The 14,711-nt window shown below is 45.4% G+C and overlaps 1 protein-coding gene across 3 annotated transcripts in view; it reads right to left on the reverse strand.

Moving 5' to 3' along the window:
* LOC142792870 (uncharacterized) overlaps positions 1-14,711 on the reverse strand; it is a 96,348-nt gene that overhangs the window by 23,772 nt on the left and 57,865 nt on the right. For 2 of the 3 annotated variants that reach the window (XM_075885698.1, XM_075885697.1), the window contains exon 2: positions 11,093-13,427. The exons of the other annotated variant lie outside the window; for it this stretch is intronic. In XM_075885698.1, the coding sequence (XP_075741813.1) occupies positions 11,608-13,095 (1,488 nt within the window). In that variant the 5' untranslated portion in view covers positions 13,096-13,427 and the 3' untranslated portion in view covers positions 11,093-11,607. Of the gene's footprint in view, positions 1-11,092; positions 13,428-14,711 lie in introns of those variants that run through there. 3 annotated transcript variants of the gene reach the window in all.

Here is a 14,711-nt window from a genome sequence, read left to right on the forward strand (position 1 = left end):
TGCTGTTTTTGCCGCTTCAAAGGAATTCGATGCTGTCCCTGTTAATGAGCCACCCTTATACTCAAAATATTGCTGGATGTGGATTTCATCTAACATGAGCGTTACGACTCTTTCGGACACTTTTAGAAGGCTCACTTTTTTTGTAATGTACTGCAAAAAGCCTTCATCGCTTTGTTCATTTGCAGGACTTGCATTGTACTTGCTGCACAGCCTCAATATTGTGGAAGGAAGAGGTAACATTAATTTCCCAGTGTTGCGAACGAATTTGTATGCGTGAAGAGAGATCGTATGAAAAGTGCTAGCTAATATAAGAAGATCTGAAGAATATCTCATAGCTCCTCGCTCTTTAAGTAGAAGGCGTAACTGTTCCTTCAGAAACGTGAACGCTTCTACTTTCTCTTCTGGTAGGAGGTCACCATTAGACAGGTCATCAAGAATAGAAAAAATAATGTGGAAGTGGGCTTTCAATTTTTCTTCTTTTTCGCAGACGTCTGGAGCATTGAAATGCTCCATACTTTCAAGAATAGTGTGCAAGCTCCGAATGTCCTCTAGTTGTTCAGGAATGGGAACATCAGCAAAGTGCAGCTTCATCTTTTTCCAGTAGGCAGAAATGTGCAATTCATCAGAAACAACCACAGAACGTTCCACCTCTGGAGGTAGTGTGTTACTCTGAATATGCAGAAACATAACTGCAGCTTCCGTGCTGCTCACTATCAAATAGTCGGACAACTTAAGTTGTGAGAGTTGTGACACGAGCTGCTCGAAAGATGCCACTCTATTCTTGCGTTTCTCCTCTTCGTGCGAAACAAGCGTCATCTGAATGCCCTTTTGTAGCTGGTCTGCCTCACGGTGCTTCCGTTTCGTGTCAGGCTCCTTGCGAACGGGAGCACAGTCGGATAGGTAAGCGGGGCTGTTCGGAAACATCGTCGGCACTGCATCTTCGGTTAGTCGAGTAAGGCTCATCGGAACTTCTATAGTCTTTCCGTTGCTATTCGTGTAAGTGGTGATAGTCCTCAAATACTCTGCTTTGAAATGAAGTTCGCAGACCAGCGATATGCAAATGCAAAAAAATGTTTTAAATTATTTTAGCAACATTTTATATATGTTTTTCTGCCTAATTACATTCTAGAACGTTATAATTAGCTAGGATTGAGATCTAGAGTGACGCTGCTCCGTAATGCACTGCACTAGCACAGATCTGTGACACAGAGTTCGCTTTATATGAAGGTTTATCGGTAAAAATTTTAAATTATTACCTTCGGATCACGCGGAGTGTCGATTACGACGTCCTCGCGCCGAATAGCACGTTTCCATTGTATACAGCGGTCGTCTTTAGGGAAGGAGAACAAGCGGACCTTCGGTCCACCATCATAATTTTCACGACAGTTCGGCACGCAGCAGCGGCCCATCCTGTGAACTTCCTGGTAATTTCACGCGAACAAACTTCACTGCTTGGACTCCAAATAACACAGCCAGGGCCAAAACTTGCACATATCTCCGAAGAACGTCCACCAGCACTATTTCAAAATTCTTGTGCAGCGTAGCACCTCGCTTTGCCAGGGTCAAACAAGTTCTAACAGGCTCACCCTAACGAAGGGAGTCACTGAGCCTGCATTCCCCAACCGGTCCTCACAATGCCCACCAGTTCGTCGGGCTAGGTGTGCTGACGTCAGGCAAGGGAACGAAGGGAGTGAAGGGGCCTTGCAAATTCTAGGAGGCGCTGGTAATGGTCGTTGAACAAGCGCTGCTAGATAACGCTGCCGCACAGGTGGGATAACGGGTGGTACCACCAAAACCGGACGTGCTTTCTTGAGCCATCGGCTGATGTTGCTGCGCAGCCACTGCAGGCCACGCGCTCGCGTGTTCTTTTTCATAAAGGACGACAGTGCACATACTAGTGCGTATCTCGGTCGGTGCATCCCCTTTTCGTGTTCGTCGTCTGCCAGCTCTCCGAGCACGGCTGAGCGGTATGCCTAAATCAAATCACGTGATGCTCCGACTGAGCAAATTAAGCCACATCGTAACAAAAATGTGCCCATGAAACAGTGTAAAACTACACTCTAAGAAAAACAGCTAAAAGGGTGAGTAACCTCTACTTAAGTCCACAAATCATGTCGTTAGTCCAACAAAAGACCAAGTGTGGTGAAGTGCGTGTCGTGTGCAAATTTGTAGGACTAACGAGAAGACGAACGGCTCACATAGTCCCTCAGGTATGGGTTGAAGGGACTAAAAGACCCTTTTTCTGCAGATTTCGTTGAATGCACGGGTTAGCAGCCTTTCAAACGTCTGGCTCTCGGTCGGGTGTGCCCTACCGTTCCGGAACTCGCCTTTCTGCTTTGTCGGCGTGTTGTAATGGTGCTTTCGGGAAGTGGGGACTGAAGGGTGAAGAATGTGGCAAATGCAGGTTCAGGGGTTCCTCGAACTGATGACAAGGCTTGCCAACCCACTTACAGTTACGACGAAGAAACTAACGAGAGAAAAGTCTAATTTGTCGGACGCTAATATTGCGCAATTTATTGTAAGGGTTTAATTTAGTGTGATAAACTGAACAATATTTACCATCTGTGACAACCATGCAAGTCTGACGGAGATTTCAGCGCGGACATTGTGTATCCATCCGCACCGGACTTCTTCGGAATCGCTCGTGTCACTGCAGTCAAGAGTGCGGCTCGTGTTCGTCACTCGCCGTGATCTTTCTTGCTCTGATTCTGTTCAAGGGGAGAGCCGCTTTACAGACTATCAACGTAGTGGTGGAGAACCTACTTTCTTACATGTGCTGCATTTGTGGACGCACATGCGTGTGTGTTTATGTGGAACGGCTGTTGAAAAGACTGAACACCGGAACACTCCTGCGAAGAAACGGACACCCCAGCTTGCATGCAAGATTCCTTCACGGATTCTTTTGTGCAAAGCTTTAAGAATGAAAGCCGCCACCTAGAAGTGTGATCACATATTTTTGGATTAGATGGCCCGGGAAACCACGTGCCTCGTCAATTTTCAATGGTAAGTTTTTTCAATTCATTTTTACCGTCTTGGCACATTACAAAATATATAATATGAAAGCTGAAAAAGCACTATGCGTGGCATGTTTTATGAGCATGTGGCATCGTAAATGTAGGGGCTTAGCCGATTAAGTCATGGTCTTCTAGCCATTTTATTTTATTAGTACATATTCTCGTACTTCTCGCAAGTAAGAGGCGGACAGCAGCCGACGGCCAACGCCGCTAATCTGCATGACACACTGTTCGGAGAAAATAAAGATTTCTTGCTTTTAATTAGTGTCTGCCGTTTTTCGTTCCTATACACATAGTTACGCATGTAGTACTGAGTAAAGCGCAGCTTGACTGAGCTATCATGTCAGTTGGGTGAAGATGACCAGGTGAATGAATAGTGAATTATTCATTAGTTCCTTTAAAATTGTTCAGATGGATTAACAGTTTATCCCAAAGGAGTAACACTCACTCTCCTATGGATGGTATTTAGGTATCAACAGTTAGTCCTTACAAGAGTAACATTTGCTCTGTTAGAGACCATTTCCAAAAATCAGTTGTTAGTGCTTACAAGAGTAACCATAAGTCATCTCAGGAGCAACCTTTAGTCCTCTTGCAGTTAGTCCCCAAGAGGACGCCTTTTTTGCAGTTGTATAGCAAATCAGTTGATACCCAAAAAGAGTAACCTCCTTACCCCTTTTAGTTCTTTTCTTTCTTAGAGTGTAAGACCGCGAAAGTTAAAACGATGGTTACGAATGCGACGATTACGAATGCGACGATAAATGCGACTAGCTAAACGTAGGCTAAATGGGCACTAGCGCCATAATATGTTTATTAGGATCCTGCTAATTAGGGTTATGTTGATTAGTGCCACACAGAGCAAGGTCTTGTCAATTACACCTGGGATAATTTTGGACGTGAATATTAAAATCTGGTCAATTCAGACACGACTTCTCTGTTTCATATTAATTGAGGCCTGGCTAGTTTATCAAATATTGATTGGACAACATTGAGACTGAACTAACGTGGTTTTACTTAGACTTAGTAAACAAAACACGTAAGTCAGGACTCTAGCCATGCCCCGCACAAAATGCAAGCTGACCAATTTGCCCAAGTCTTTGAGTGTTGGCGTAAAGAACAACGTAAATAAGGAGACGATTATTTTTAAGATCATTTTGTGTAGTATACCCTAAATAGAAGAATCTTCAATGCAGGGCTTCTGTTCTTGGTTTGTATTTGAAAATCTGGAAAAAAGCAAAACCAAAGAAGCCATACCCGAGACACCCACAGCAATACTAACACTGCGCGTATTCTTCTGCAGGTATGTACTCTGCCATCGAAGCTCAAGGGCTGCCGGGTGCATGCAAAGCCAATATGCTGGAGAACGAGTACAGCCTGCGTATTGTAATTTCAGCAAAAGTACAGTTTCTCTTTAGACATTTGCGAAACTTAAGACCTAATGCGTCGATGCGTTGGGTACTGCAGACTAATCTTAATGGAGAGACACAAGAAAACCACGGTAGTCGTTGCGAATGCAGCGAGTGTACAGCGTCCCTTGCCTGGCTATTTCGCACGTATGAGACTAGCTGCTGCTAATTATTAAGATGCCCAGCATTGGAGGACAAAAACAGGAGGTATGAACAGTGCCTCTCACGCGATATACACAGAAAATTGTTATATTAACAAGAATTCATAAGGGCCACAACTGTTGTTGCCCAAAGAGTTTGTTGATGTATATCACCCTTAATGCAACGAAATAGTCCATTTGTTGCAGAAGCGAACATGCGGAGTCAGCTGCTGATTGATTTTCGTTGATTTTGAAACGCTATCTTTTCTGCGCGAGTTATTTCCTTACAAAAATACACGAGAAACATCTGCGACCATCGTTGAGCCTATCAATTATTTGGCGCTATTCCACTATATGCTATTATCTCTCCCAGGGAAGCCGAAAGCACACAAACCGAAGTAAAATCAGTAGATCGCGCATGGCAGTTAACAACGCACTTAAAACATGAAGTCCGAAATTGCACGCTGGCGCACCATCTCGGAGGCCATGGTTAAGCGTCTCTGTAGCAGCATAACTCACGTCGTGCTTGCACAGGGAGACGTCCCGGACGCAGTCAAGTTCTTTGCATTTTGCTTCGAGTAAGCTTTTGACGGATCGTTCTCTAAGTAGTCAAGTTTCTATTTACGACCAACGGTATTTCGCCGCCGGCTATTTCGACTGTGGTAGTACCAACTCATAAAACTGCTGGACGGTGCAGAAAGGCAACGATGTTGACGGGCACATGTCGTCCCTCGGTGGATTGAGCTAAAAGCCAGCTGGACGTGGTACGCCTGCGCGTTCATGGCTCAAGCAACAAACCTGTACTCTGAGTGTTGCTGACGCGCAGTGCGGTAGAGTAAGCTTGTGCACAGGCGTAGGTTACCCTAATCTAGGAAATTAACTGACCGCACTGAAGAAGTGGTATTTACCAGTGCTGAATATGGGCTTGTTGATGCCATCTTTACGCATCCTTCGTGATACAATGCATTAAGGTACACGCTAAAAACTCCAGCTATCCGAAGGTTAAATCATAATCATGTGCGCTAGTCGTCGCGATAAACATCTGCCACTGAGCGTCAACGTGGTTGCATCCGCGTCAAAAAGTGCCATAAATGCCTCAAATCAATAGACATTGTACAAACTCTCATAATCACTGCTCTCAATAAACGCTCTTTCGTAAACACTATTTTCACTTCGGTCTTATGTACCGATTCTCATGACGGGAAGATGAGTCATGTTTTATTTAATAGCTAAGCTCTTGAGGTTCCTAGACGTGTCCGGCATCGTGCCATGATGACTATGACGTTTATGAAAAACAAGTGTGTTCCTGAACACACATACTCTTTCTGCCATCAGGGCACAACATATGAAAGGTATCAACTAAACGTCATGGCGATAATGCTAACGGATATGACTATCATGGACAACGACTGGCTTGTGGAGTATATTACGTCACGATATGCTGTACGCTGGATTTCGCATGAGTGCAAACAACCGACAACAACAAGGCAACGTGCACAGACCTCTCCTTTGCAAACTTCAGTCTAGATACAATACCACAAAGCAGTCATAATGAAGGCAAAAGGGAATTCACAACTGAACACAACGTAGAATTTATGACCAATACAATGAATACAACTGTACACCGCTTTGTCATTCATTTACATGCGTCAGCAGTCAATGTGATGGGTGATTCGCGGTTACACCGGATGATTCCACTGCTTCGCCAACTCATAATCATTCCCTTCTTTAATTTTTCGCCGAGGCCATGTCGTCCAGACACGCCGCGCTTGCATGAGTTCGGAAAGCGCATTCAATGTGCAGATGCCACCGGCTGTGATTGCCATTTGTTGCTCCAGTGAAGTAGATCGAAAACGGTGCAGTGGATATCGCTATCGTGCCGTGGGACGACTGATGCGTTTCCTCTGCGTTCTCTGATACGTTCCCTACGTTTCCTCTGCATTTTGTGTGCACGTGTGTGTGCGTGTGAGTTTGTTATAGTCTCGTACAACTTTTCTTGGCAATTAAGGGAAGGCTAGCGAGTCAAACTGGGCATGTGTAACCGCTGAAGGATATGGTCCTACAATCGCGTCCGTATTTTATACATACGGCAAGATAATAAAAAACAACATCACTTTATTTTCTGCAGGATGCTCTTTATAAGGAGACGAAGCACACACCAATTACACATTCACAAATGTTTTACTTCATGCAGTGTCATTTCGCGTTTTTGTACTTGTGAAAACGTCGCTCCTTTTACGTACACCTCACTTTCAAAATGGCGTATTTATCTTTGATAGCTCCATTTAGCTAGCTCCACATATACCAAATTTGGTGTTACGTATATATTACTCGTGCAAACATGATAATCCTGATACGTGTGTCATGCCAGAACATGACAAAATACCACGCTCATAGCGTGCGCGCGGGCATTTCGCTAGCTCCACATATACTAAATTTGATTGATTGATGTGTGGGGTTTAACGTCCCGAAACCACCATATGATTATGAGAGACGCTGTAGTGGAGGGCTCCGTAAATTTATACCACCTGGGGTTCTATAACGTGTGCCCAAATCTGAGCACACGGGCCTACATTTCCGCCTCCATCGGAAATGCAGCCGCCGCAGCCGGGATTTGATCCCCCGACCTACAGGTCAACAGCCGAGTACCTTAGCGACTAGACCACCACGGCGGGGCACATATACTAAATTTAGTATCACGTGACGTGAATAGATGACAAAGATACACGATACATCCAAACATGATAATCATCACACAGGAGTCATGTACGGCATCATTTACCTCCACCTCGTAAGGTTGTGCTGATTTTTTACTCCTCTTTTTTTCTATCTCTTTCCGTTCTATTATTGTCTTCCCCCCCCCCCCCCCCTATGTGTAGGGTATCCAACCGAGCCAAGCTTGGTGAACCTCCCTGCCTTACCTCTCTATTTATCTCTCTCTCTGTCTCTAAAGCGACATATCAAGCTTTCTCATTCGTGCTTCGCATATCACTGATTCCCACTGTACGTGGAATCTGTCAATTTTTCGCATTATTTTGTACTTTGATCTTCTGCTAAAGCATCGGGACGAGGCCTTTTTCAAAGGAGCGCAATTCCACATTCCATTTCTCAAGTTCTCTAATCGCCCTAAGACACTACGTAATTCTCAGCGCAAACCACGCCTGCGTTCTTCGAGAATTTTCAGAAGTGTAGTAGATCATTTCGATAAGATCATGACATTCCGCGAACTATACAGATTATTCTGGAAGCCATGTCACCGCTAGCGATAACGCTACAACATTCCATGACAAGTGCATAAATGCCGACGCGCTTCGCCGCTTGTCAGTTGATCGACGGCCAACGTTGCACCCGCCGCTATCAGTGCAAATGTGCTACTGTTACCCGACTTTCTGTTCAGCGGGCACAGGTTCACCCAAATAAACAGTTCCATCTGACCACTCAGTCTCGTACTCTGGGCTGTCCGGCTGGCCGAAGACCTGCCAGGATTCAAGGCCTGGCCGCCGCCTGAGGAAGGGGGTTACAGAGGGGCCCGTCTCACCGCTCCCCGCCACCTTTGACCCCAGCAGAGAATCTTGAATAAAGTTTCTTCTCTCTCTCTCTCTCTCTCCTGCCTTCAGCCACGTCACGACCCCGTAACATTTCATTCCACCGGAGAATGAGGTAGGATGAGGGAGAATGAGTAGGAGGACGCAGCTTACTATGCTATCAGCTCCTTTCGAATACCAGTAGTTATTGAAGGCCAGTGCGAGCGTACAAAAATACTCGGCGTGAACCATGGGAGAACCTGACTGGCTCACATAGGGCACCTGAACTTCGAAGAACAAAACCGCAACACTCGCGTGTTAAACGAGAAGGTACGAAGACACGCCCCCTAGCACAGACGATCGCGTCATTTTTCGCGCATTTCCCAAACACGGCGTATACGTGGTTTCGTCGTTTACTCCAGCAACAACTGTCGCGCTAAGCGCATTTCCGCATGAACGTTCACCAACTAGAATCGTTCATTAATTTTCCACACGGATGCTGTAGTGACGTTGTTTATTTCGGGTGCTAGACAGTTATTTATCTGACTTATACAAATCCACTGATGTATGACGTTGTTTTTACATTAGTTCACAGGTAGGCGACAGTCGACACCAAAAGTCACGGGGGCAACCACGAAGGTGATGGCGCTCATTCAGGGCCAGCAGGGTCGTAAGGACGAAGGTTACGCTCGTGTAGCGCAAGAAAATACTTAAAGGGTGCCCCGCAATGAAAAAGTTGTCTATGCCGATGGCGCTCACCGCTGTTTACAGACATGAAATAAGTCAATACAGAGTTACCATCTAAAGATTCTGCTACCACACAAATCAATCAACCGAGAGGACACAGTTGGCTGATGGCAGCTTCCGACCAATTCATTTCCCTGCCTTTACATCCATCATCGCTTCCACCCCACACAGAATTCCTCATAATTCCCCTATCTGCCGAACGAAGTCCAGACTGTATCACTTGCACCTGGGAAGGTCGACAACCACCCTGCCGCCGCACTATTCCTTCACCTTCATCCTTGGAGACTGCGTTGACCAGGTCAGATCCGTGGAAGAAGCGTCGGCTGATCCAGCGGGTGCATGCTGTGGCGAGAGCCAATGGGGCCTTGAGCTAAAGGCTCTACACAATGAGAACTATTCCTTCAGCCTGCACGAATAAAATCATTTCTGTCCCTGCGCTGCAAAGCACGTAGATGAAATTGCAATTTACAGCATGGAGGAAGGCAGCAGTTAGGAGGGAACGTTATCAGTGCAGGCAGTGAAAATCAAGAAAGGAATTGAAAGAACGGACGGACGGACAGACAGACAGACAGACAGACGGACAGACGGACAGACGGACAGACGGACAGATAGATAGATAGATAGATAGATAGATATGATAAGAAATGAAAAAGAAGGTGCGGGTCTAGATTTATTTGCGGGTCTGGATTTGATTGGATTTTTCCCCCGCTCTGTGACGAGCCGGTATCAACCGATGCCCTGGTTCGGAGGTCAAAACAATGCAATTATTGACGTATACGACGTAAGTTCGCGCAAAAATTGAAATAGGCATCATTCTTTAGAACCCGCAGAAGTCTCACATCATTAACATCTCGAGGCAATTCAAAATAAATATACCCGCTTATTTACCAAAGATTATTGACGAGCATCTAAGTATAACTAACCTAATGAAATCTTTTAATAGTAAGCTCAATAGAATATAGAAGAATCATTTCCCTTCCATATCATTTTCACAGACTTTATCACTCAACATCTTCGTTCACCGCATGCCCCTTTAGGGCCGGCCAACTATTTTCCGCGACTTGATCACTCCTTTAAATTTGAACCCCTTTCGGCTCGCAGAAACTTCTTAAGTAATCCCCCCCCCTTTCTCACAATATATAATTGAAACAAGCTACCTGCCGACATCGCTTCTTCTCTAAATCATCAATACTTCATAAATAAACTTCGAATTTATTTATTTGAACGAAGTTATTTTTGTTGTGCATATTGTCACGGAATCGTCACGTCGAGAAAGGAGAAGACTTTATATATTTCGAAGATAAAGTGTTTATTGGCTGAACTTGTGGCCAGTCAACAAAAAGTCAGATTACAGCGACACACCGGAACTGAAAGTGGCAAACTGAGCGTCATCCGTCGATTAACTAACAAGCGGCGAAGCGCGTCGGCATTTATACATAAGCCGTCGAATATCCCAGCTTTATCACTGGTGGCCACGCAAGTTCCAGCACAATCAATAATGTTCGTGTCGCGCGCGTAATTTTAACAAAATGATCTACTACAGTCCCGAAGGTTTAGGAGCACCACAGGAATGGTTTGCGCTCAACATTGAAGAGTGTAACGGGGCGATAACAAAACTTGAGGAATGAATGTATGCAGTATCTTTTTCGTTGTTCTTTGGACACATTATTTCATATAAGGAGTTTAAATTTTTTTTTGAAACCTGCTTGATTTCAATCAACGTGAAGTATCTTTTTATTCTATCTTTTTTTGCTCTTTGAGCATTACGAATACATTTCCTTCAAGTTGTCTTTCTGTTCTTTTCTTTCTCTTATTTTAATTGTACTTCTTTTATTCGTGTTGCTTTGGTGCTCTGTTATGTATGGCATGTCTACATATGTATGGATTTATGCATAAGGGTATGTGTATGATTATGTCCATTTATATCAAGCATTTTCTGTTGTTCAATATATATGCTGTACTTGTAACAACACTTTTGTATGATAACTCCCCTATGTAATGGCTACCCAGGCCCTAAGTGTATTTGAATAAAACAATTTAAATGGAAAAGCTAAAAACTTTGGCCAGACGTGGCCACACACACGTTAACTAACCACCACGGTCTTTGTACATGTTTGACGAAGAGAGCTTCGACAAGTCAGTGCGCACGTACCATTGTACACCACTCACCGAGTCACTTCTTAAGTCGCAGCCACTCCGCCACCATTAGCGAGCACTGTGCTCCCGCACCTGGAGTAGGCGAGGAACCGTGACAAATGCCAAGATTCGCTTGACCCGAATTTCTCGGATGGCGCAGGGTGCCTGAATTTATTATTTGACCCAGCGCAAGATGCGCAATCTAAGGATACATACGCAAACATTCACGTGTAGGTGTGCGCTCGAGCGTCAAAGCTCAACGGGTGCATAGGTGAAGCGCGATCGTCTCAATAAAACACCACCGCAAGCATGCACGTTTTTGCGTGACACTCAAATCACACCATCCACACAATAAACAAAAACGCTCAGAAGAAACATCGCCGTGGAAACTTGTACTTGCGGATGTCACCACTTAGTCTATTTATTAAAGGATGCTAAACTGCCGCTCCTTCAAGCCAAAGACCCTGTTCTTGCGTGAATGTCCCGAGTGCATTGTACACAGGTGCACACTAGCTTCTGACCACGTTGTATGAAGTCGGACACCTCATGGTTCCGTGAATATTGGTGGCTAAGAAGTTAAAGACAGCTGTCGCGTCTTTTTTCGTCACACTGCCAATGCTGGAGGTAACCACAGGAGTCGTACTCATGAACTTAAGCGTGCTAAGATTGACTGTATTTCGTGTAACACCACCTCTGTTGTCTCGCCGGTGAGCTGCTGCACCCTCTGAACGAGTGCAGCACTTGTGCACACTTTCTTCAGAGCATCCGCGCCTTCCTTGTCACTGCTCTGAGCGCCTGAGATCACGAACTCTGCTGCCTGGTTCTTGAGGTGAACGTTCCTCGCCAGTATCTCATCAACGTCTTTCAATTCCTCGGGTCTATCAGTCTCATCGGAAATCCAGAGCTCATTCAGAGTGTAGTTAGTCCCCAAACCACGTAGGATCGTTTGCACCTCGTTGGTCGAGATTTCAGTGGCAGTGTTACATAGTTCCACGAATATCAGCGTGTTGTTCACTTCAAAGAGTTCCGAAAGGGACGCCGCAATTTCGGGCGTAACCCACTGGACGTCTATGAGGAGCACATTGATGGAACTGTTCTTCTTCAAGGCATCCAAGACGACGAGAAGCTGATGCTCTTCACCGACATTTATATGCTTGCGGTTCTCAATTCGCTGTAATGTTGTCGTATACCTCACTAAGGAAGCGATGCCTTCTGCAAGCTCGCTGAATGAGTCATCAAGGTCGACGGAAACAAAAGTAAGCCCTTCGAGCTTCTTCTGCACGCCCACGGCGTGGAAAAGCTCCCACATAATCCTTTTGTCGACCGAAGAGGTGATGCTGATAGACAGTTGTGGAGGGCATGCACCCTCTCGGATTAGCACATTTAGCTCCGGCATAAGCTGTTCGGGCCAAACAATCTCAAGCCTTCTGAATACGTGGGCGTGCCATTTTTGTGCCAAAAGCCAGCACACTTTGTCCTTCTCCGCGGTACACACGTAACTGAGGTTCACAAGCTGCAGCGTCAAGTTGGTTGCAAGCATCTCTGCGAAGACAACGAAGGTGTCTGAGGATAACTCCATCTCACGTAGGCGGAACATCTTTAGTGTGTCGTTTACTGCCAGGGCGTTGATGATAACTGCAGCCCCTTCGTCACCGCCACAGGAGTTTCGCAAGATTAAGTTCCTCAGCGTCTTGTTCTGTCGGATGCAGTCTGCGACGTCTTTCGCGAATCTGGTCCCGGTGTTATGGCATCTCAACTCCAGCGTGTGCAGGCTTCTAATTCTAAATGCCTTGGAGAGTGTTGTTCCGATATTATTGTTCTCGCACTCTACAAAGACGCAAAGCTTTTTCAAACAAGGACATTCCTCAAGCCCCTCAAAAACAACTTTGAATGCAGCCACGGAAATCGACAGTACAGAAAGCTCTCTAACGGGGAGCCCTATGTTCAACATTCGCGGAAGCACTGGAGCGTCCGTATCCGAAATACTGGTATAACTGAGGTCAGCCCCGTGTTTCATAAACGTGCTTGTCTGCCAATGTATCTCTCGTCCTATGCCTTCTAGTCCTAAACCCCTCTCGAAGAGCTTTTTGACTTCGTTCGTGTCGAACTGAGTAGAACCTGCACCGGTCATGTTGACGTCAGAGTAGTATTGTAACGTTGAACGCTGCGCCAACTTGCAGGAAATAATTGTACCGTCTTTGCTGTACTCGGGCAGCGAGAGAGGGGGATATTTATATGCCGTGATAATCCTCTTGTGGTCACTTTAAACCTTCAGCCGTGGGTTAGTTCTGGATATTATTGGCCATTTTTGTGGGCTTTGTGCGCAGTTATCGTGAACCAATGAGCGGAACAACTGGTGGGTCCTTCAGTCTGCAATGTCTAGGGTTTCAGTAACCGACGCTGCAGTTTAGAATAGACATCTTGGGAGTGGCCTACTTCAACAAGTTTCAGTGTCGATGAAGCCTAACAGAGAAAACAAAAAAACACAAAGAGAAACATTTGTAAATAAATATTTCACTCAGAATGACAGAAAGTTCACTTAACTGGTTAGTATAAGGTAATAAAACACTCTGCTAATCCTTCTTAGAAATCAGCATCACACGTTGGTGAAACACGTGCTCAAAACTTGGATGAACAGCTACTGTAGATTGATATGCGAGAGTTTGTACAATGGCTACTGATGTTTGTCGAAGATGGCACCGCTTGATGTGACGCGACGCACGACTTGTGGGGCCCATTGTGGGGCCCATAATAAGCTGTGAATTTTAACTGAGAGTGGGCGAGAAACAGCAAGGCGAGATTAATGGGCCTATTTTTTTTATAAGGATTGCTGCTACGAGCGTGTCTTAGACTAAAGCCCCCACCTTATTAGAACTTTGACAAAATTACACATTTTGGCAACGCGCTGAATGCGACGGTTATAGCAACAGCGTGTTGCAAAAGCTAAACGCGGAGGCAACAATTATTTTCCCTCAACTACTTCTAAATAATGACATTAGCTCGTGAAGCAAGAGTGGAATTTGTGGCAGTTCTGAAACATAAAAGGCGGATCGGCGTGTGCAGATTCATCTGGTGGAAGCTAGGGCAGTGAGTTGAGCGCCCACCAGCTACCGCTGCTCTCCGTGAGGTCATGGTCTCAATACCCGTCAACGGGAGTTTTTTTTTGCTTGTTTTTTTTTCATCTGGTCGGCTCATTTGTCCGACACATTTCCGTAACGTAAATACGTCACGGAGCAATTCTACTCGGTCTGTGTAGGTGACCAGTGTAGCTGACGCGTGTACCTTCCAGTCTTTGCTTTTTTGGGCGTTATTAAAAAGCAAGCTGCTCCCCGGTCGTTCATCTATAGTGCGGTTGAACCATGCTATTCCCACACATCTACACAGCGTGTATATGCGTGGGAACGTAATGTGTGGGCCGAATCTACGCAGCTCGAAGATTGGAGTGACGTGGCGAAACTCGTATCTCTCCATTGAAACTTTCTGCACCTAACACGGAAGTGCTCTTCTTTTGAACGATGACGAAGTGATTCTGGCGTAGAACGCTGCTGTCAGTAACTAATGTTTTCAAGTTTTTTTGTGGCTTTGTGAAATTCACCGTTCCAGAGACTATCTCGATGGATGTGGATTCGCATGGTCTTCCACCGCAACCATCGACGTCGTGTGCAGCTACTACGAGAAAGCGTACGGGCCACCCGAGTGATGCCGAGAGCGAGGACACGCTTATTTACTCTACGGCCAGTGACGAAA

The sequence above is a fragment of the Rhipicephalus microplus genome, unplaced genomic scaffold (genome assembly GCF_043290135.1).
Source record: "Rhipicephalus microplus isolate Deutch F79 unplaced genomic scaffold, USDA_Rmic scaffold_252, whole genome shotgun sequence".
Taxonomy (NCBI): domain Eukaryota; kingdom Metazoa; phylum Arthropoda; class Arachnida; order Ixodida; family Ixodidae; genus Rhipicephalus; species Rhipicephalus microplus.